Consider the following 21009-nt stretch of genomic DNA (forward strand, 5'->3'; position numbering starts at 1 on the left):
AATCGATTGACCGATCGATTCAGCGTTTATCGCGACTCGCGCGATTTCTAGCCCCCCAATCGATTGACCGATTGATTGGCGGTGCCCAATCGATCGGCTGATCGATTGAGCAAGCTTCTGTGGTCACGATTCAGGCTCCCAATCGTTTGCCTGATCGATTGGGCCAACCTTCACTCACAACCACCTTCAATCGATCAACTGTTGATCGGACTGCGATTCAATCGATCGGTTGATCGATTGACCTCCCTTTGACTTGCTTAACTCAAGTCTTGGGTCCCCAAATCCAACATCCGGTCAACCGTGACTTGTTGAATCTCCTCATGCCTAGCACCCGGTCAACCTTGACATGTCGGGACTTCTTCACCAAGTATCCGGTCAATCCTTTGACCCACTTGGACTTTTCTGCTCGTGCCAAGTGTGCAGTCAACCTTGACCCACTTGGACTTACCGTTTCGTGCCAAGTGTTCAGTCCTCCATGACCCACTTGGACTTCCACTAGATGTCCGGTCACCCTTGACCCATCTGGATTTCCTTGTGCCAAGTATCCGGTCAATCCTTTGACCTACTTGGGCTTCCCAACACCAGGTATCCGGTCAACCTTGACCCACCTAGATCTCCACGTGCCTGGCTTCACTCACCAAGTCTTTCCATCTGCCTAGCTTCACTCACTAGGATTTTCCATCTGCCTGGCTTCACTCACCAGAACTTTCCATCTGCCTGGCTTCACTCACCAGGACTTTCACCTAGCTTCACTCACTAGGATTTTCCCACTGCCCGACTTCACTCATTGGATTTTCACCTCCCTAGCTTCACTCACTAGATTTTTCACCTGGCTTCACTCACCAGGATTTCCTAACTGCCTAGCTTCACTCACTAGGTCTTCCACCTGCTTCAGTCACTAAGATTTCCAGGCTTCACTCACCAGGACTTTCACCTACCTAACCTCTAGTTAGGACTTTCCTAGTCAAGTATCCGGTCAACTCTTTGACCTACTTGACTCTTCTTCACATCTAATCGGTCAGTCTTTGACCATAGGAAAATTGTATCAACAATCTCCCCAATCGGACGATTGCATCTGCAATTTCCATTGTCAAACATCGAAACCCAAACATGAAGACTCAAGCTTAGTCAAGCAGGTCAACCTTGACCTAGGGATATTGCACCAACACTTTATGCTATTTTTGTGCATATCTGTTATTTGCATGCTCATTGTTTTCTCTTAAAGGGTCAACATCCTATATTCGTACTTTAGAATGATTAGTTTTTTTAGTGAAGGTTTGTGTTCTATTAGTTTCCCTTGATGTGCAATTAATGAAATTTCTGTTTCAATGTGCAGCGGCTTATTATCTGTTTTAGATGGATTGTTATACTTCTTTAATTTGCTAAATTCAAACAATTTGATTCTTTTTATATTTTTAGAAGATTATATTTTTTAACATAACATAATAATCCTCAACTTATTCCATCGTCTGTAATATATTATTTTCTGTGTCCTTGGTTAATCAATGAGATGAATTGTCTAATGTGCATTTAGTCTTTGTTATTTTTAATTGAGATCAAACCTTAAACCAGATGTCTTTAAAAATCAATACTATAGTATATCCGTACTCATTTCTAACTTTCAAAAACTAATAATAATATTTCTCTCCTTCAGAATTATTGACCAAGGAAGGAAACATGCTAATGTAGGGTATATATCAGTATTGAAGTTTTTACACTACAAAAAGGGAACAATTAGTATGTGAAGACAATAAAAGGGAATTTAACAAATTTGGATCTACCGGATGGATAATTGATGACAAGTACCTAATAGTCAGGTACCTCTAGGTACCTAACCTGTGTAAGTTAGGTTTGGGTACTTGATAATAATCCGGTTTGGATAGTTATATTATATAAGCAAGTCAAATTTGGATCAAATATTTCCTGTTTAAAGTGTTTCTATGTTTTCAATATTTTTTTGCAGCCAGAGAATGGAGGAGTCTCTTGACCTATATGATTTTCAGATCTCCAGGCAATATGATATTGACACCACAGGGCTAGTATGTGAGTCCTTTTGAAACTTCATTACTTGTCAAAAGAAGTAATCTCTCCTGTTGGATTTCGTTGGTCATTTTGTTTGATGGATATAGAAACATAAATTTTCTTACTACTTAAATTTGGAAGGAAATTCTCATGCACCTTGTGTTTGATACTTTGTTTATTTTGTTAATATTTTTTTTCCATAATATTATGATTATCCATGTTTTGAAGTATATTTTGGTGTTTCTGTTTGTATAGACAAATAAAATTTGTTTGTTTTCTAGCATATACATGCCTGTGATCTACTACTGTACATTAGGTCACTAAATAAGATATTTATTGAAAAATGAACTACTCATACCTTTTTCTATATTCACATTTATATTGAGAAATAAATGTCCCTGTCTTTTCCTAATAAATTTGCTTAAACATTTAAATATCATTAGATATTTTTTGCTCACTTATGAAAAGATAAGGTGCAAACAAAGATTTTCTTTGTTGCCTATCCTAAGGCTGTTTCTGTAGATGATCATGTAGACGATCATATCTGCAGCTAAGAGACAGAGAGAGAGTTTTATCCCATTGGCCAAGCGATAAAGCCTTTTATAGCCTGTGGACATTTTATCTTAGATCTTAGCTCTCTTCATGTTTTCAGCAATCTAGTGTAATTTGGGGTTAGCAATGAACTTTTCAATTGGTCTCATATAATCTTGTCATCTACTACCATGTCAATCCACGTGTTTCATCCAAGGTGCTTCACACTTTGTCATGGTTTTTGTTGCTTACATCCTGAATGGTCAGTGGAAAAAGGATTGAGCATAGTTTTGTTTATTAAGAAGGTAACCTTTTGTGTTAATATACTAATTTGATTGGTTGCTCACATCAAAAAGTTTATGTTGAAAAATTATCAGTCTATGCTTGTTTCCTTAAATAATGCATAGAATTTCAATATTCCCCTTTTCAAATTGCGACATTGGATTATTTATATCCATGGATGCTTTGTGATGTCTTCCAACTATGTGGGGTTGTAAATGAACCAAGCCAAACTTGGTTTTGCTTTTTTATTCAAGATTGCAAGCTTGAGATTTTACCCATCTCAGCTGGAGACAAAGTTGTGACTAAAAGTTAGCTAAACTCTATCCAATAGCTAAAAACTTGTATTATTTATTTTTTTTTTAAACATGATATTAGATAATTCAGAATATCAAAAATGATATTATCAAAAGCATATTGTGCATTTGTAATATATTTTCATAAATAAGCATAGTAAACAAAAAAAAATCAATCCTAAACAAGCTTTCAAACTAGTCTATTCATGAATTATTCGAGAGTTATTTCAAAGGTAAGAACCAACTAGCTAATAAGTGTTCAAGCTTATTCATTTATGTTGTTGGGTTTTAAAAAATTAAGGCCGTGTTTAGGTTTGTATATTTTCACTTTTCATAGAAAATGAACGTAAATGAGTTCTCGCTGAGTCATGCATGCCCCTCTTTATCCAGTCCTCCAATATTCATTGGATTGCTATTTTCAACCATCATGGTTGCCTTTAGTTCACACCACCCACCATCCCTCTATGAACGTAATCTCTGATTTGATTCCTACCTCATGGCTTACTGATTTACTTTCATCATCATACCCTCATATTTCTTCCTTCATTTGAGCACCTAGATGGATATATGGTTATCCTCTTATTCATAGTGATACCTAATTCATGCTGAATATTCCTTCCTGAAACTTGGGAGGCCTTATGGTTGGTTGTCAATGCGCCATCCGTGCTCCTAGTGAAAAATCATTGCCACACTGTTATGCAAGAAGTATATGCACAAGTGACATTCTCAATTCCCACCCCTAAACTTGATCAGCTACATGGTTGGCTGTCACTACCTTTATGGCATGCCATTTGTGTGCCAAGTGAAAATCATCACCTCATTGATACTTGAGGTAAGCTCACACATGATTTTCTCAACTCACATACATCCCCATGAACCCAAATTGTTGAATGTCCTAACCATGACCTAGTCAATCAACCACCTTTTCTTTGTTCCCAATTTGCCATTTGTTGATGGCACAAACTTTACTATTACCTTTTTGCCTGTTTACCATAAGTGGTTGTCATGGACTTTACAGTTCTTCTATGCTTACTAAACAATCTGACATTCTTGAACTCTCTACCCATCAAATCCACTCTGCAAGGGTACAATGTTGCATGGCCAGCATCTTTCACAAGGAATCTGTTGTCTATGGTAACCTGCTTGGTTACTTCGGTTTGTGGTGCTAAAGTAACTAGAAGACCATGTTCACTAGTTTTACCTCTCTGTTAAATTGGTACATAACTCTTCTAGTTGTCCTTTTCTCTACCTGTATCCTCTTCTCACTCGCGCTAATACTTGTATATATTTATTTATGAAAGCAGACAGGTTAGCTTCACCTTCTATTTACATAAAAAAAGAGCTCACTAAACTTGCACGGTTTTTTCGACAAAAATTATTTGTTTAATATCTTTAGATTTTTTCCCTTTGCTTTATACAATCATCTTAGATTTAGTTTAATTCTGTGTCTAACTCTCCTAATCATCTATGTAGGTTGTTGGCCTTCAGAAGATGTCCTGGCCTGGTTTTGTGTAGACCATCGTGATATGTTTGGGTATGTTAGACATGTTTTGTTCCTTTTGTGCTGATTGATTGATCAATATAACTTTCTTTTCTTTCAATGGTTTCTTTAAACTGAATGTATTTCGCCCCTACACCTGTTCCCAACTCTAACCAGCATGATGGAATTTGGGGATACATTTCCAGGCTTAGAAAAAGCAAATGAGAGGTAGTAATATGGAAGTTGTATGAAGTTCAACATACTTAGAACAAAATTTTTTGCAAAGAAAGTGAAGAGTTATAGTAGAATGACATCGACTAGGTCCTTGATGTCTTCATGATGTGAAACTTCATTTCCATACGTTAAACTATCATGAAGAATTGTACTATAAAAACTACAAATGGAAAGATGCTTAAAGAAGGCATTGAAAGAATAATGATAAACAAGTTCGTCCATGTAAATTCAATCTATAAGGTCTCACCATTGACACATTTGTAAAGATCTTATAGGATTACATGGACTTTCTGATTTTGTTTATTTACTTCAATAATAAGTTATGTTTCTTTGTATTTGTAGGTAAATTAATTCCAAATAGAACATTTTTTTTATTGAAGTTGAAAGCAGACAAAGTGTTATCATTAAGAATGATCTCATTGGATCCAATGGATGACAATTTGGTTTCAATATACTTGTATTTCAATACATGTCCAGATGCCAACTTGTTAAGTATTCTATAATGAACAAACTTAGATGACAAATTGACTTTACAATGAAAATAGAAAGTGACTACCTATTATAACTTGTGGTTCTTAAATTCTGCTATGCTGTGGACAATGTACTTCTATCACTGAATAATCTTTAATAATCTTGAAGGTTTGCAAACAACAATGCCAAACTTAAATCTTGAATATGATTATGCCATTATGCTATTATTTATCTTTCATCAATGACAATGACCTATTTTCACTCGTAGATTCATGCTATAATGGATTCTAAGTTATCAAGTTGATTGATCATTTTCACTCATAGTTTGTGTATGCTATAATGGGTCTATCTATTCTGGCTCACTGCCTTTTTTGGGGTTTCCTCATGAATTCTTCAATAAAATTTTAAATTGCCTTCAAATCAATTTAACATGCTCCTCAGCTAAAGTTATTTGATTGTCACAGTTATTTGTTCTGAAAAGGAAGGTATTAACATAATGCATGAAGTAATATTATGTATGCATGAAGTAAATTTGTTTGGCTCCTGCTGATATTCACTGATGTTATACAAGATTATTACAATATTATTTTCTTTCTTTTGTTTTTGTTCAGGATATTTGCTGAACTTCGCAACTTTGCTTGGACAGTATTGTGACATATGACCATGAGAACATGCTTCAGTTACTTTCTTATTGCATTCTTTTCAGCTGCAGACCTACTATTTACTTCTATGATTTACCTTGTGCCAAATATTGTCCTGGGATACTAGAACTCTTTTATTTTAAAATTTTTATCAGTTGAATTTCATTGAGCCATTATATTGGCTTTTATTTTATACCATCTCAGACTAAATGAATAAGTTGATTATGACCAGCAAGTTGGCAATCACATATTGTTCTTCTTGGCTATTCTGGATACTTGATTTTCTGCTGTTTCTTTTTACACTAGGCAAGTTATTTTTCTTTTTGCATACAGACATCACCGAGAAAAGAAAGAAGACGGAGCAGCTGAGCCAGAAGCTGATCCTGAACGAGATCAAAGAACCGTATTTGCTTATCAGGTATTTCCTGTCACACGTCTCCTTTCTGTCAAATAAGTATATCTTTGCTCACAACTGTTATGCTGATTGCTTTTACGTGCTTACAGCTTTCTTTGAAGGCAGATGAAAGAGATGTTTATGAATTTTTCTCAAAAGCAGGAAAGGTCAGTATGGAGTTTGTTTAATAATGAGACAAATGATAGTCTATAGATAATTTAATTTATTTACCTATCCTGCTACTTATGCATCACAATTTTTTTTTTCTGTGCAAAGGGCAGTTTACTGTACTATATGGGCTGGCAGTTGATTAACAAAGTAAAAAATTAATTTTGCCATAGGTTTTTAGAAGGTTCTCAGATGGGAATAGAGGAAGATTAAAATGGATGAAATGATCCTACTAAATTACAAAAATCTGTTAGTTTGTAGAATATTGTACTTTCTGGATGGGATAGTCAGAATTGGCATACTAAGAAATCACTATTGTCAAATTACGGAACCACTGCTTTATTTCACATTTCATGTGTTTCTGATGCTGTTCCTTGTCAGAACGGTATGGAAATTCCTAAGAAAAAACATGGTTGAATTTATCAAAGGATCTCATGATAGATGTGCATGATATTAAACTGTGTTGATTTGGGTAGTTCAACACTGAATAAATATTTCAAAATCCTAAAGTGGAAAATAAAAAGTCGATCACTTTTGTGTTATTTATTTTGCAATTTTTTTTTACTTCTCTACTGCCTTGTTAATTACTATTTGAGTTATTTCTTACATTTTTCTTCATATTGGCCTTTTAAATTTTAGTTTAATGAAATCCTTTTATATAGAACCAAACATTTAGATTTGGTAAGATTCTTTTCTTACTTTATTTTATTGTTTAAGGAAAACTTCTTTTACAACAGTTTGGTAGGCTTAACAGTTGTGCTAAATCAAGAATCTACATTAGAAATTTGGATATCTCACGATGTTTCTCATAATGGATTTTTGTTTATCCAGGTGCGTGATGTTCGCCTCATAATGGATCGGAATTCTAGACGTTCTAAAGGAGTTGGGTAAGGTTCCTGCTTTTGATATCTGTCTCACAAACATTTTTTTCAGAAAGTTGAGAAGTGGAAGCATGCGCTGAATTGTATTACCCACCTAGGTTTTGACTAAATGCTATAGTTTACCTACACCATACAGATATTGCTTTTATATCTTTTTAACTGTTCAATTTCATTGTTGATTTAGTTGTCTGAATATTGTGCTCATTATATATTGCTTTTAAGGTTTATTTTCCATGATAAAAAGATCCTATTTTAAATTCCAGGTACATTGAGTTCTATGATGTAATGTCAGTCCCAATGGCGATAGCTCTTTCAGGCCAACTTCTCCTTGGTCAGCCAGTTATGGTGAAACCCTCAGAGGCTGAGAAAAACTTGGTTCAGTCAAACACAACTGCAGGAGGAACAGGGCTAACTGGACCAAATTCAGGTGCTGCTAGACGGTTATATGTTGGTAATCTTCATTTGAACATAACCGAGCCTCAACTTCGCCAGGTTCTACTTCTAATTATTTGACATCCAACTTTATTTAGGCTTATTTATTTCTTGGCTGGAATGCTTAGATTCAGATATCCAATTTGCTTGCCTACTGGACCAAATACATTTCATGTTTCACTTTTGATTATGAGTGCTGTTTGGCCTTTGCTATATTGCTTGCATTGCAGATCTTCCAAAATTCAGAAAATAATTTTTTTGCTCTTGTATCGTCTGTCTAAATAGTCTACATTTTCAAACAGAACATAGAACCTCATAAAACATATGAAAACATAGTGTTTAATTGCAATTCTGTTTGGCAAAGATATGAATAGAAATCTTGCCACTGGGTTACAGTTTCAGCTATGGAGACTCACTACTATGGTTTTAAATCTTGACCCATATCGGAGTTTCGGTTTATGACCAAAATGATACAGTTTCTTATCATGTCGTACTGATATAGTTTTAGTATTTTTAAAATATAAAATATATTAATTAAAAATAAATTTTTTAATCTAAATATTAAAAAAATTAAAAATAAGGGATCTCGGTGCCTCCATGTGATAAATAAATAAAAAAAATTATTATATATTTTTGGAATTAAAGCAAATATATATATATATATATATATGGGTTGATTAAGCCTCTTTAAATTATCTTATTTATAGTTAGGAGTGGATTGAAATTATTAATTTAAGTTTAATTATTAACCTAAGTTTTCTGCATCCCACCTGCATGCCTGTGGGCGTCCCGATTGCTACCCTGAAGAGGTCTTTGTAGGATCGCGGTGCCTTTGCAACTCTGCACTGACCCCACGGGGTCGCGGAGGCCCCTGCGATCTCCGTGAGTCACGGCGGGGATGCCCATTGGCACGCGGTCGCGTGCCAATGTCGGGCGGTGGACGGAATGACAAATTTTGCAAATTTTAAACCATGTTCACTACCTCAATAGAAATTGGAATCATGCCATCTATTCTTCCAGATCACATTGACTTGTTGGAACAAAACCAAAGGCATATATTTTTCTACAATGAAGGCTGTTTTGGCATCTATTCTTCCCACATCTATCATGATTGCTGAAGATCAGAGCTGCATAGGTCTGACATCTGATTAGTTCCATGTAGTATGATTATCCTGCAGTCACAATGCTGACTGGGACTTGGTGCTCGGTTTGCCCAACACAAGTCATTATAACCCATTTGATTAAATTGGATTCACAGATTGGAGATGGGTATTCGAATTGAAATTTAAAGGCAGAGTAGAATTTTTACATTTTTGGCCTGTTTCTTCCTGATTCATGCATTCACCTTTGCATTTGTTTGGTAATTGATAATCTTCTGCCCCAATATTCAGCTTGTCTAAGTCAGCCATCCAATTCATCTGTATGCCTTTCTCCAATTCTCTGTCTGTATCTGTCTAAATATTTGGATTTACACTTGAATCATGTAGTAACTGCACCGAGTACTCACTCCACCTTTCATAGTAACACTTGAATCTGTCTTTGAGATAAGTAGTTGATCTAGTTTAGTTCTGATAGATCCAACTGCAAACTATTGTACGTCTGGTTGATTGTCTTTTTTTCTATTGTTTTCTTCTATATCTCCTGTTAACTTATTTCTCAGAGAATAGTGCACATGTAGATTGTGTAGGCCATATTTGCAGGAATAAGGCAACCTAGAAACTAGGCTGGATTGCTATATAGATGCTATAACTATCAGACAATTTGATCTTCACTTGATGACTTTTGGATTCTATGTTTAGGTCTTTGAACCATTTGGACAAGTTGAGCTAGTTCAATTGCCCCTTGATCCGCTTACCGGGCTTTGCAAAGGCTATGGTTTTATACAGGTGAATACTGTATTAAGATTTTCTTGGCTGATTGCTATGGCTATAACTAAAATCTGATCATATTTATTTTTAGTTTGCTCGTCTTGAAGATGCGAGAGCTGCACAGAGTTTAAATGGGCAATTAGAAATTGCTGGCAGGACAATAAAGGTTCTTATTATTATTATTTTTTTTCAGTTTCTTATATATTCATGACTTGGAGTTGATGATGTGATTCACAATTTTGTTTGTTATTTGTCAATTTTCACCTAGGTTTCAGCTGTGACGGATCAAACTGGAGTTCAAGATACTGGGACAAATGCTGCTGATCTTGATGATGATGAAGGCGGAGGCTTGGTTTGCATCTGCTTCTTTATTATTGCATTTAATAATTTCTTGCAGTAACATGTGATAAGTTATTATTAGGCATGCTACTTTTACCAGAAATAAGTGTGTTGTCATCTTTCTAGTGTTTTGATATGCCATATTTTGTTGCAGATTGTGCTAAGAAGCATGATCCTTGTTATTTTTTCTGCTTGAAGTTTATCCTACTAGCATCACTGTTGTAATTTTTGGTGCTAGGGAGCTCCATGCTCAGTTCCAAATGGACAAGTATGGTGATCCATGGCGTGCTTATTTCTCAGGTAGCTAATATTTTTGGTATTGGTTGGGCTCCATCCCATTTCAACATAAAATGAAACGACATTTATACCTGAGTCATATGGGCACATAGACAAGTGCTGTGTTATATGGGCACATAAACAAGTGCTGTGCTTAGATCGAGGGGTTCCTCCTCCAAAGGTGCTACCCTTTTTGGGATGGATTGTGTTCTGCCCTGACTTCAACAGCAATATTTGGATAGGTGGCTTTTTTGTTGAGATTCTAGTTGCAATAATTTCTAACTACTGCTTGAATGAGGCAATTAGAAGAACCATATAAAATGGCAGAATTGAAAATGAGATTAATTTTTCCATGGCAAACCTACAATTTGCCTCTTGGCAAAAGGCACGAAAGATAGTATGGCTGCAACAAGTTTTTGTAGTTTCATATATAGTTGTGCATATGGATGCATATTTCTATAATTTTCAATTTGTTCACTTAGATTAATATTAATGTGTGAGGTTAATAGAAAAACATATTATTTTCCATTAGCAATTAGGTGTAGCTCAAATAGACATGGTTAAATGAGAGAAAATAAGTTGAAATTATTGTATATGTTTAAAGGTGGCCATTACATATAATAATTGAATGAGTTAAGATCAATTGGAGTGGACATGACTCCAAAGAAAATTTTAGTTGATGCAATGTATGACTAAATTGATTTAAATTTTATAATGATATATCAAGCTAAATGGTGGAATATTCATGTATTTGAACCCAAATGGTTGGGGCATTCAAGGCTTTTGATAAAGAGTCTGATGGTGTTCAAATAGCCCAATCTAATTGTTAGTTTTTACTAGCTTAATCATTTTAGGATTTAAAATGCAATCATGCATGATTTTTTGTGTGCGCTATGTTTAGTTGCAAAATTTCCTGGATTTCATTAAGTCAATTCATCTTTTTGTCTAAGAAGCTACTATTGATTCGCTTCACAGGGAGAGGAACTTTCTTTTTTCTTGGATAATCAGGAGTGTAGTGCTGGAATAGGAAATTTGTATTTTCTTGATGGATGAAATAACTCAAACTAAGTTTATGAGTGCCATGACATTGTGTCAACTGATTGGAATTTCATGGTTAAAACAGCTTGGTTGAATTTTTTGACCGACTTTTTCTGACATTTGTACATAGAATACAAGTTCATTATCAAACAAAATTTGAGGTTTATAGCGCAAATTCTCATGGAATTTATGCATCAACCAGATTCAATCTTTCTATGGAGATTAATTCAGCAAATCCATGATTTCTTGAACTTTGATACCTTACCCATGAATTGTCCTCTCTCTTTTCTACCTTCTCTTTTACTTATTTATTTATTGACTATAATTTTTTTATATGAACTTGATTTATATTGCCATTTGGATATAATAGTTGGTTTGATGTTGACCATTTTTGCCATGTGACATCAAATCCATGATTTCTGACTTTTGCTTGTTACACATATTTGCAGTCTCTCAATGCTAGTTCCAGAGCACTTTTGATGCAGAAATTGGCAGGCACTGCTGGCAGGTATTGTTCTAGCGAACTGATCTCTATTATTAAATGTGTGATCTTGTATAGTTAATTATTTGGTTTTGGCACATGCTATAGAGAAAATTGTGTTTGGTTCAAAGAATGGAACTGATGTGGAATAAAATAACTCTTCCTAGGGAAGGGAATTAATTATTTGGTTTTGGCACATGCTATAGAGAAAATTGTGTTTGGTTCAAAGAATGGAACTGATGTGGAATAAAATAACTCTTCCTAGGGAATGGAATTGACTAGGAATATAATAGGAATGTGTGTTCTTTGGTTTGATTCATAGAATGAATAGATGTTTCATTTAAATCCTACTGCTTGGCTTGTTAAAAGTTGTAAATTTATAGACTGAATATTCTTCACAATAATAAAGTACATCCTATCTGGCTTGTCTAGCTTGCAAGATCTGCCTTCTTTGGATGATAAATTGTGTACAAATTTTGTTTTTGTTCTTATGATCATCTGCAGTATTCCTGGAACTCTTGCTGCTCCTGCTGCCAATCCTGCCCTTCTCACTCCAGCTGCATCAATTCTGGGTCCTTCTATGATTCCTTCAATTCTACAGCCTTCTGTACCTCCATTTGTAGGCCTTCCAACTTCAGGTCTGCCAGTTGCTTCAACAGCTGCAGCTCCTCCTCTACATACTGCTGGGGTCCCTAGTGAATGTTTACTGCTGAAGAATATGTTTGATCCTACTGTGGAGGTTAGTTTGCTGGATTTTATTAATTTCCTTTTCTCTGTTATCTGATGTGACTTCTTGATATGTATTTCTGTCATTAATAACTATGCTGGTGTGATTAACTGTTTTTGTTTTAAATTTTCTTTACAGAGTGAACCAGATTTTGATTTAGACATTAAGGAGGATGTGCATGATGAATGCTCCAAGTTTGGAACAGTAAAGCACATTTACGTGGACAAGTTAGTTCTCAATGATATTGCACTATCATAACTTTCAATTTCTTTGTCCAGTTAAATTTCTAGCTTGGGGTGTTATTTTTGCTTGTTAACATCATTAGAATTGATCCAAGTTGCTACTAAGTTTGGTATGTTATAGAACTTCCAAGTTTCTAGATTAGATTAATCTTGTTTTATTTCAACAGCAGGATTTAGATCAGATTGACTTGACTTGGAATAATTGTAGGATCAGGTTCTTGCTGGGTTAAGCTCTCATGAACAATTTCAGATTTATAGGGATGCTGATTACGGATGAGTTAGCTTCAATCTAATATAGAGTGATGAAATAGTGAAATTATAAACTGAATCATCTCCCTTTTTATATCCTGATTAAAATATCTCAATTAATACATCAGACTCCTTTTTATGTGGAGAAACATATGCCTAAGACTTCTGTCAATTGATTTTGTACTACCATTTTTCTCAATTTATCTTACTAGTGTTCCGCATGGTTCCTGGTCAAAAGAGAGTAAATGAAACTTTTTTTTATTTCTTGTTTGTACATTCTCATATGCATGTTATGAAAAGCTGTTAACCAAGATTTTTCTTTATGTTATTGTAAATCGAATGAATATCTATTAATTAGTAAACAAGCTATCGGAATTTGCCATCTGTTAATTGGTATCTGTTACTAGTTTATATTTTATAATACACTTTTCCTCTCCTTGTTAATTAGTAAACAAGCTTATTGAATTTGCTCATCCAACAAGACACTCTTTCTCTCCTTTGTCAGAATCACATTGCAAATCTTGTGTACACTTCAGATACAGGGTAAAACACTATATATAGCCAATATGTAGACTAAATGGGCCAATATGTGGCCAAGCACCATGTGTGCTGCATATGCTATTGAGTTTCATTCTGTAGATGAAAAAAATCTAATGAATTAAGTCAAATGCAACCAAACTAAAGGTGGCTTGACCAAATAAGAGTTTCCAGCCTTAGTCTATACTCTATGGTTTGAAGTGTGCAATATACAGTTGCTCAACCATATGGCATCAGCATACGTTTGAGGCTTTGAGATCTTGGTCACTTTGTTCTTAATCTTATACTACTACTAGCAACAATTATTATTCTGTTATTTTATTCTCGATCAAATTCAAATGTTAGATCTATTGTACAATGGCGGTTTCTGTTTTTTCCATTGACCTTTAGGTGGTGATCTAGTCCATCATAATTTCTGCTATTTAGCATTATTTTGAGCTTAACTTTGATGTGTACCTGTCAAACAGAAATAGTGCTGGGTATGTATATCTCCACTTTGACGATGTAACCTCATCCATGAAAGCACAGAACGCACTTCATGGGAGGTGGTTTGCTGGAAAGATGATCACTGCAACTTACATGGTAATCGACACTCTTCTTATTTGTAGTGTCAACTGGTCGATGCTAACTGACTAATTATGAATCCAGGCCCCCCAGCAGTATATGGCAAAATTTCCAAATGCTAGCTGAGATCATATCAAAAGGAGACAGAATAGCTAGTAGGGCAAGTGTTGTAGATGGTCTAGTTTTTTTATTGTCTGTTCCGAGCAATCATTATTTTTTTTTCCCTGCAGCATGGAAGAAAGTTTCGTGGTTCATTAGACAAACTCAGGTGCTCCAATTTCTAGTTGAAAGATGTTTTGTCTTTTGAAGCTCTCGGTATCATAGAATTTTCCATTTTTCTCCACATTATTGAACACTTTCTAAGAGCCTGATACCATAACCTTGGGACTTTTTTTTATGTATAATCTTCCTTCGCTCGTCGAGTACTGATAGTTTATCATCCCGGGGTGCCTAGGGTTCCTGAGCGAGTCATTTGCAACTACTGTAATCTTGATTGTTGTACTGATGAAATGATTAGTGGATTAATTATCTTGGATGTATGCATTGATGAACTAATTGTTACTAGTAGAAACCATTTGTTAAATTTGCTACTTTCTAGTTCTTCGATTTGTCCCTAAATGTGTTTCAAAATCAATTTACTTGTTTTATTTTTTTTTTTATTGCCTTATATAAGTTTTCAAATCTTAAAAATTTTATTCACTTTGTAACTAAATATTATAAAAATCATGTAAATTTCCAAATCTTAAAAAAAAAAAATTCACTTTTTAACTAAATATAATAAAAATAATATTAAACGGGAAAAAAATTATGTTTAGTTTGATGGAATATATATTTGATTTTAATTTAAAATGTTTGAATTAAAGAATAATTATATTTATTTTTAAACTTTTTAAATAGTGTTAAATTTAATAATTATATTAAGTTAGGAAAAAAATTATGTTCATTTATTAAAATATATATTTGATTTTAATTTAAATGTTAAATTTGAATTATATTTATTTTTAAATTTTTTATATTAAAAAAATACGATTGGTAATTAGATAATAATATTTGTATATGGGAATTAAATAGTTATGGTTGAAAAATTTTCTCCCAATTTACTCGTTAAACAAAATTTTGAAGGGACAGGGTCGCTTTTAGTCGCCTTTATAGAGGTTTAAATGACTTAGCTTTGAAGTATACAATACAAACATCAACTGATTTTTTTTGTTTATTATATTTTTCAAAGCTCTAACTAAACTAACCAACAACTAATAACAAAGTTCATATGCTTTTCCACTTTCTTTAAAAAACTAGGAGGTTGACATATTTCTCTTTTATATATATATATATATATATATATTATTTTTTTTTTGAATGATTTTAAACGAAGATAAATGTATTCGTCTAAGCTCTAGAGCATGTCTACGTCATTAAACATGAATGTGATATAAGAATAATGATATATTTAAGGAAAAAAATTCAAGGAAAAATTCAAGAATAGACACAAGTTATGATTCATCATTTCACTTTTTGTAGGCCCCATCACTTTATATGTCTATCCTTGAACTTTTTCTTAAATTTTTTTCCTTGAGCATATCATTTTTCGTGATATAAAACATGAATGTGGCCTAAGATAATGGTATAATGACATGTCTTTTTAGTTATCTAGGTATTTAAGGATTGGGTTTTTAATTGATGATTTTTTTAATTGGTAGTTGACCTAAAAATATTAGGTTGATGGGCTATTTGTTACAATCACTTCTTGATTTATCCTAGTAGATGGTGGAACATTTCCATGAGGCCGGATTGGTTACTTCAAGATTAGTCGGTGTAATTAAAAAAAATATAAATATGAGATAACCTTCAAAGACTGACAGAGTTACATCAACATCACATGCAAGTACTGTGTGTGAAATGCATCGTGGGTCATCTAATCCCATATAGAAGGTCGTTGCGTTGGGTAAATTTTTTTATAATTTATCTCTTTTCATATCGTATATGTTATTCTGAATGTGATGATGTCTTATTAAATTGAGAGCAGTGCAAAGATTTGAGAAATTTTGTCTAAAACTTATAATATTGAAAGAAATAGTTACCATTATTGGTGGGTGGCTTAACTCTTTGTCCAAAATCAAAATCCAAATCCAAATCCAAATCGAAATGAAGAACATTATTTGGTAACATTCCTCTCCTGGTCCATTAACTTGGACTAAAACACAGAGAACATATTCAAATATTTTAACCCTATGTTTGCGAGGAGGTGAAAAAAAAGGAGAGCTACGGTTAAAGGGGAAAATTTAAATCTTGTTTTAGAAGGTTTACAAGGGAGTGAACTAAGGAAAGAAATGGAAGAGTAAACTTTGTAAAATGGGTAAGAGGGAAAAAATTGTTTCAATTTTATCCTTCATAATATTAATTTCCAAATGGCAAGCGGACCACTATGACTCTCTTACATCATATATCCAGTTCATAAAAAAATAGACTAGGATAGTCCACTCTTAATTACGATTGGATCATGATCATGATTTAGTCGCAATTAATTACGATCCTTTCTTGGGTTCATCATCCCCACCAGGTTATAATTTGGATTGGAGCGGACGATCTGAGACCGTCAAAAATGGACAAGTGTCCAGATTGTCGGGCGCTGAGCAGGGGGCGGTCTCTGGACGCCCGCTCCGACCCATACTATAACTTGGTGGGGACAGCGAACTCATAAAGGAGATCCTTTGAATCGCTTTTTATGGTCGAGAGGATGGTCCTTTTACATGTATTGATGGGATGAATGACCCCTACTTGTAAAATAGGTGGGGACCATTTATCCCCACCAATGCATGCAAAATGATTATCCTCTGGACTATAAAAAGTGATCCAAATGATCTAACCTCGTGAACCCAAGAAGGAACCACAATCAATTATGATAGAATCTAATTACGATTTGACTGTAATTCGGAATGGTCTATCTTCCCGACTGCTCTAGTGTCGGGTCCCACTTCGTCTTCGCCACCTCTGACCTCCGCCCCACCTCCACGCACCGCAGATTCGACCCCACTGCCCTCTCTTCCATCCCCGCCACCATCTACCGCTTTGTCCATTTCAAGGATGGCGGCGGGCTCAAATGCACTATCTACCTCTCTAAGCTTGTTGATGGAGAGGAAGCTCGGGTGCTCCCCACGTACGGCTGGTGTTAGCAACGTTCTGATCCCTACGAAGACTCTGGAGCTAGCGGAGGAGGGTAGGCGCCGGTCCCTCTTCCTTCAGCTCAAGGGAGGTCGACGTCAAGCAGGGGTTCGCGAAGGAAATCCCTACGCCGGTGCCCAAGTCCCTTGCTCCTAAGTCATAACTCGTCGAAGATCTTGTTACAAAATCTTGATTCTTTGCTATGTACAAGGTGAATGCTTAATAACTTACAGCATTTCTCCATGCTTCTGTTTCGAATTCTTCTCATCTCTTTGATGAATTCATCATTCTAGATGGTTTAATTTGATTCATTGTTTCAGAAAGTATATATTTGCTGCTCTACGAGCTTCTTTGTTTTTTTTTTCATTCCTCTCATTAAAATTTCATAAATAGAAATGCAAAAGAAACTTCCACATGACTGGATGTTTCTCACTCGGTCGTCTTAAAAAATTTCTTTTACAAATATTTAACATCATTAATTTATCTTTCCTCGATCACACTTGGTACTTAAGTTGGCACACCATTAAATACATTCTTCTTTCTTTCATTAGCTTATAGTGGTTTATAAAACTTCAAATAACAATCAAGGTCTATCTCCCAACTATTCGTGTGATCATCTACGTAGTTAGTTGGTTCAATGTCAATAGAGATTTGTTTTTTAATATTCGAGTAAATAAAAAATTTAGAGTACAGATGGTATTTTTCAAAAGTGAGTATAATTTGGTATTTTTAACTTTCATTACCTTCACTTTCCTCTAACCAAAGTAACACCTGTTAACTTTCCATCCCAAGTAATTTGAATCTGTTAATTGAGCTTTCCCTTTCCCTTCCCTTCCTTCCCCTTAACATACTATTTGAAAGGAGGTGAGGGGAGGAGAGGAAAAGGTAAGGAGAAAGGAAGTTTGAAATCCTATTTAAGAAGAAGTGAGCAATGGAAAGAAAATATAAGAAAGGGTAAGTTTTAACTTTCCTTATCTACAAAATGAAAGAATTTATTGCACATCGATTTAGAGTGTAAGAAATGGTAAGAGAAACTGAAAAAATTTATGTTCTAATTTATCCCTATTTATTATATTAATTTTAAAAATTATTATTTTAGGTATTCTTTGCATCGCATGAAAAACATTCGCACTTTGTCGACACAGACGCCGATGTTGACTTTAACGTCGACGTCGATTTCAACGCCGACGCCTACTTCAACGTTGACACCAACACCGACTTCGACACTGATGCCGACTTTGACGCTGACGTCGATTTAACAACTGAGCTAAAATTATTTGAATGCGTAAGTCTTAATCAATAAATATATGTGAGATGCACTAGGTTTTTAAACACATAAGTCTTTTAACAAAAGTGAGATTAATTTTATAACTTTATATATTTAACATTTATTATTCTCACTTTTCTCCCAAAATGGTAACACATGTTATGTTAATAAACCTTTCTTCTCTCCCAAACAAGAAGAATATAAATATTTAACTTCCCTTCCTTCCCCTTCCCCTTCCCCTTCCGCTTCGCTCATCCCACCTAAACAAAGGGTAATTTGAATCTTCCCTCGCCCCATCGAAAAAGTTAAAGTGCGCTATTGTTCTGACCCTTCTGAATTCTCATTAGGAGAGAGAGATTGTCGCCTTTGATCTTCTTCTTGTTGTTGCGACTGCTGCAGGTGATCGGTGCTTGCGATGCCCTGCCCTATATGCTGATAGAAATGACTCAAGGAATGAGGATTGAAAATTCCGACTTGCGCATGTTGTGACAATTCGAGCTCTAATCTTGGCAGACCCTGTTTCTATCTGTAGTCTTTAATAGCATAAAACAAAAACAAAATAAAAACAATAATAACACAGTAATCTTTTGAGATGAACTTGGTCAACGATCACAGCTTGTCGTCGAAAAAGCGATCATGAAACTGAATCGAAAAGCTCTTCACAAGGTTCACGAACCAAAAGCTCTTCTCGAATGTTCTTCTCTTTGCTCCCGATCACCTCGATAGATGTCTCTCGAGATTTCTTGGATGCCTATTTATAAGATGAAAGCATCGATACGTAACTGATGCTCTGATGGCTCTATTAATCACAATATAAGTTGAGTAAGATGAATTGTTGCACAAAGAAAGGATCAACACCTCTCAACCTCTAACGTGCGAAAGAAGAGGAAGAGAGAAAAGAGATCACACTGAGCAACAATATAAAGACACACAAAAGGAGAGCAAATACGAGAAAGAAGAAGAAGAGTTACCGTGGTTCGACGGCGTGCTTACTTCACATAAAGGGCGAAGCTTTATTAGAATTCTTTCTACACAATAGAATCACATTACACGATTCTTATGATTGTTGTTGTACAATAGGTTTACAATGATCCCTATAAATAATGGATAAACCCTAGACCCGGTAGAATTCTGGTATAAAAAATTATAACAGAATTATGTTATGCAAAATCGTAACAGAATTCTGTTATATAAAATCGTAACAGAATTTTATTATGAAAGAAAAATCTAACATCCATCCATTGATCTCATCCAAATATGAGTCACCCGTTAACAATCTCGAATATTCATCCCTTCGAAGAACACGAGTATCTGAATAAAGCTCCACCTGGATCTTTGGGTCTGAGCTTCCTTTCTCTAGCATTTAGAGATATGAATTAAGGGGGAGTTTGATTCAAATTTATCAATCAGAATAGTAATGGGTTTGATTACGACTCAATAGGAATGGAAATCAGGATTGCATTATCAATGTTTAGTTCAAAGTCTGGAATGAATATGATTATAATTGATAATGTTTGTTTTGAATCAACACCAGTAATGGGAATCAAACAAATTTCCAATTTTACCCTTATTAGTTAATACATTAAAAAATAATTTTAAAAAATAATTTCTTTATTATTTTAAATAACATACATATTAAAATTATCACTAAAGGCATTTTAACATTTTTTTCATGTTAATTATTTATGTATTTGACGTCTTCGATTATTAATTAATTTATTATTTTTTTAATATTTATTTATTAATATTGTCTCCTAAATTTGAAATAAAAACACTTCAAATTTAAAACATTTTTTATTTGATGCATTTCTAATTTTTTTAATTTTTAATTCTTTTTATTTGATGCACTTTTGAATTCAAATGAATTTTATAGCTAGAAAATCCAATTCAGAATCTTAAATGGTTAATAGGGATTGATGGGCTAGCATCTCAAACTGTTAATGTTTAATGCACCAAATAACGAATGACTCGGACTAAACTAAAGATGACAACAAAACAAGTGTTGAAAAATTAAGCACTAGCAGACAGCCAAGCGCAAGTATTTCTCAAGTTGAAGGGAAGTGAAGATATTAGACTACCAATTGCCACAGTATTTAAAAGTGAGATTCTATTTTACAACTGCAACAATGGGAAGAGTTTGACTGATATCTCTCTTATTCAGGTCTTGTTTGACACAGGAAAGATGAAGTTGGAATTTCAAAATCAGGATTAGCACTAGGTGTTATGTTGCCTTCTTCAAGGACCTGCTGCAAGGAAACAAAGCTTGTGTTCAAATCATGTCACTAAGGAACAAATAATGTCATAGAAACTTCAATTTCCTAAGCTAACAAAGAGGATTGATGTTATATGAATAGGAAATTGTATAAAAAATAATCAATCATTCCCAAAGAAGGTTAGGATGGATAGATAAGATAATCTGGCAGCAACAAAGAT

At 34.4% G+C, this 21009-nt stretch overlaps 2 protein-coding genes across 4 annotated transcripts in view; both read left to right on the forward strand.

Moving 5' to 3' along the window:
* The window catches only part of LOC122010122 (RNA-binding protein 39-like), a 51543-nt gene extending 36810 nt beyond the window's left edge, over positions 1–14733 (forward strand). The window contains exons 1-14 of one of the 3 annotated variants that reach the window (XM_042566533.1): positions 5418–5992; positions 6288–6372; positions 6459–6515; positions 7348–7403; positions 7661–7889; positions 9629–9715; positions 9789–9863; positions 9966–10049; positions 11800–11858; positions 12336–12570; positions 12697–12785; positions 14054–14168; positions 14235–14310; positions 14381–14733. In XM_042566533.1, the coding sequence (XP_042422467.1) occupies positions 5985–5992; positions 6288–6372; positions 6459–6515; positions 7348–7403; positions 7661–7889; positions 9629–9715; positions 9789–9863; positions 9966–10049; positions 11800–11858; positions 12336–12570; positions 12697–12785; positions 14054–14168; positions 14235–14276 (1221 nt within the window). In that variant the 5' untranslated portion in view covers positions 5418–5984 and the 3' untranslated portion in view covers positions 14277–14310; positions 14381–14733. Of the gene's footprint in view, positions 1–5417; positions 5993–6287; positions 6373–6458; positions 6516–7347; positions 7404–7660; positions 7890–9628; positions 9716–9788; positions 9864–9965; positions 10050–11799; positions 11859–12335; positions 12571–12696; positions 12786–14053; positions 14169–14234; positions 14311–14380 lie in introns of those variants that run through there. The other 2 variants (XM_042566531.1, XM_042566532.1) reach the window with 2 other exon arrangements.
* LOC122010123 (calmodulin-lysine N-methyltransferase) overlaps positions 1–21009 on the forward strand; it is a 45464-nt gene that overhangs the window by 2298 nt on the left and 22157 nt on the right. Inside the window, exons 3-4 of the mRNA XM_042566535.1 lie at positions 1964–2043; positions 4602–4662. Coding sequence (XP_042422469.1) covers positions 1964–2043; positions 4602–4662 — 141 coding nt within the window. The remainder of the gene's footprint in view (positions 1–1963; positions 2044–4601; positions 4663–21009) is intronic.

Source organism: Zingiber officinale, chromosome 8A (assembly GCF_018446385.1).
Source record: "Zingiber officinale cultivar Zhangliang chromosome 8A, Zo_v1.1, whole genome shotgun sequence".
NCBI lineage: Eukaryota > Viridiplantae > Streptophyta > Magnoliopsida > Zingiberales > Zingiberaceae > Zingiber > Zingiber officinale.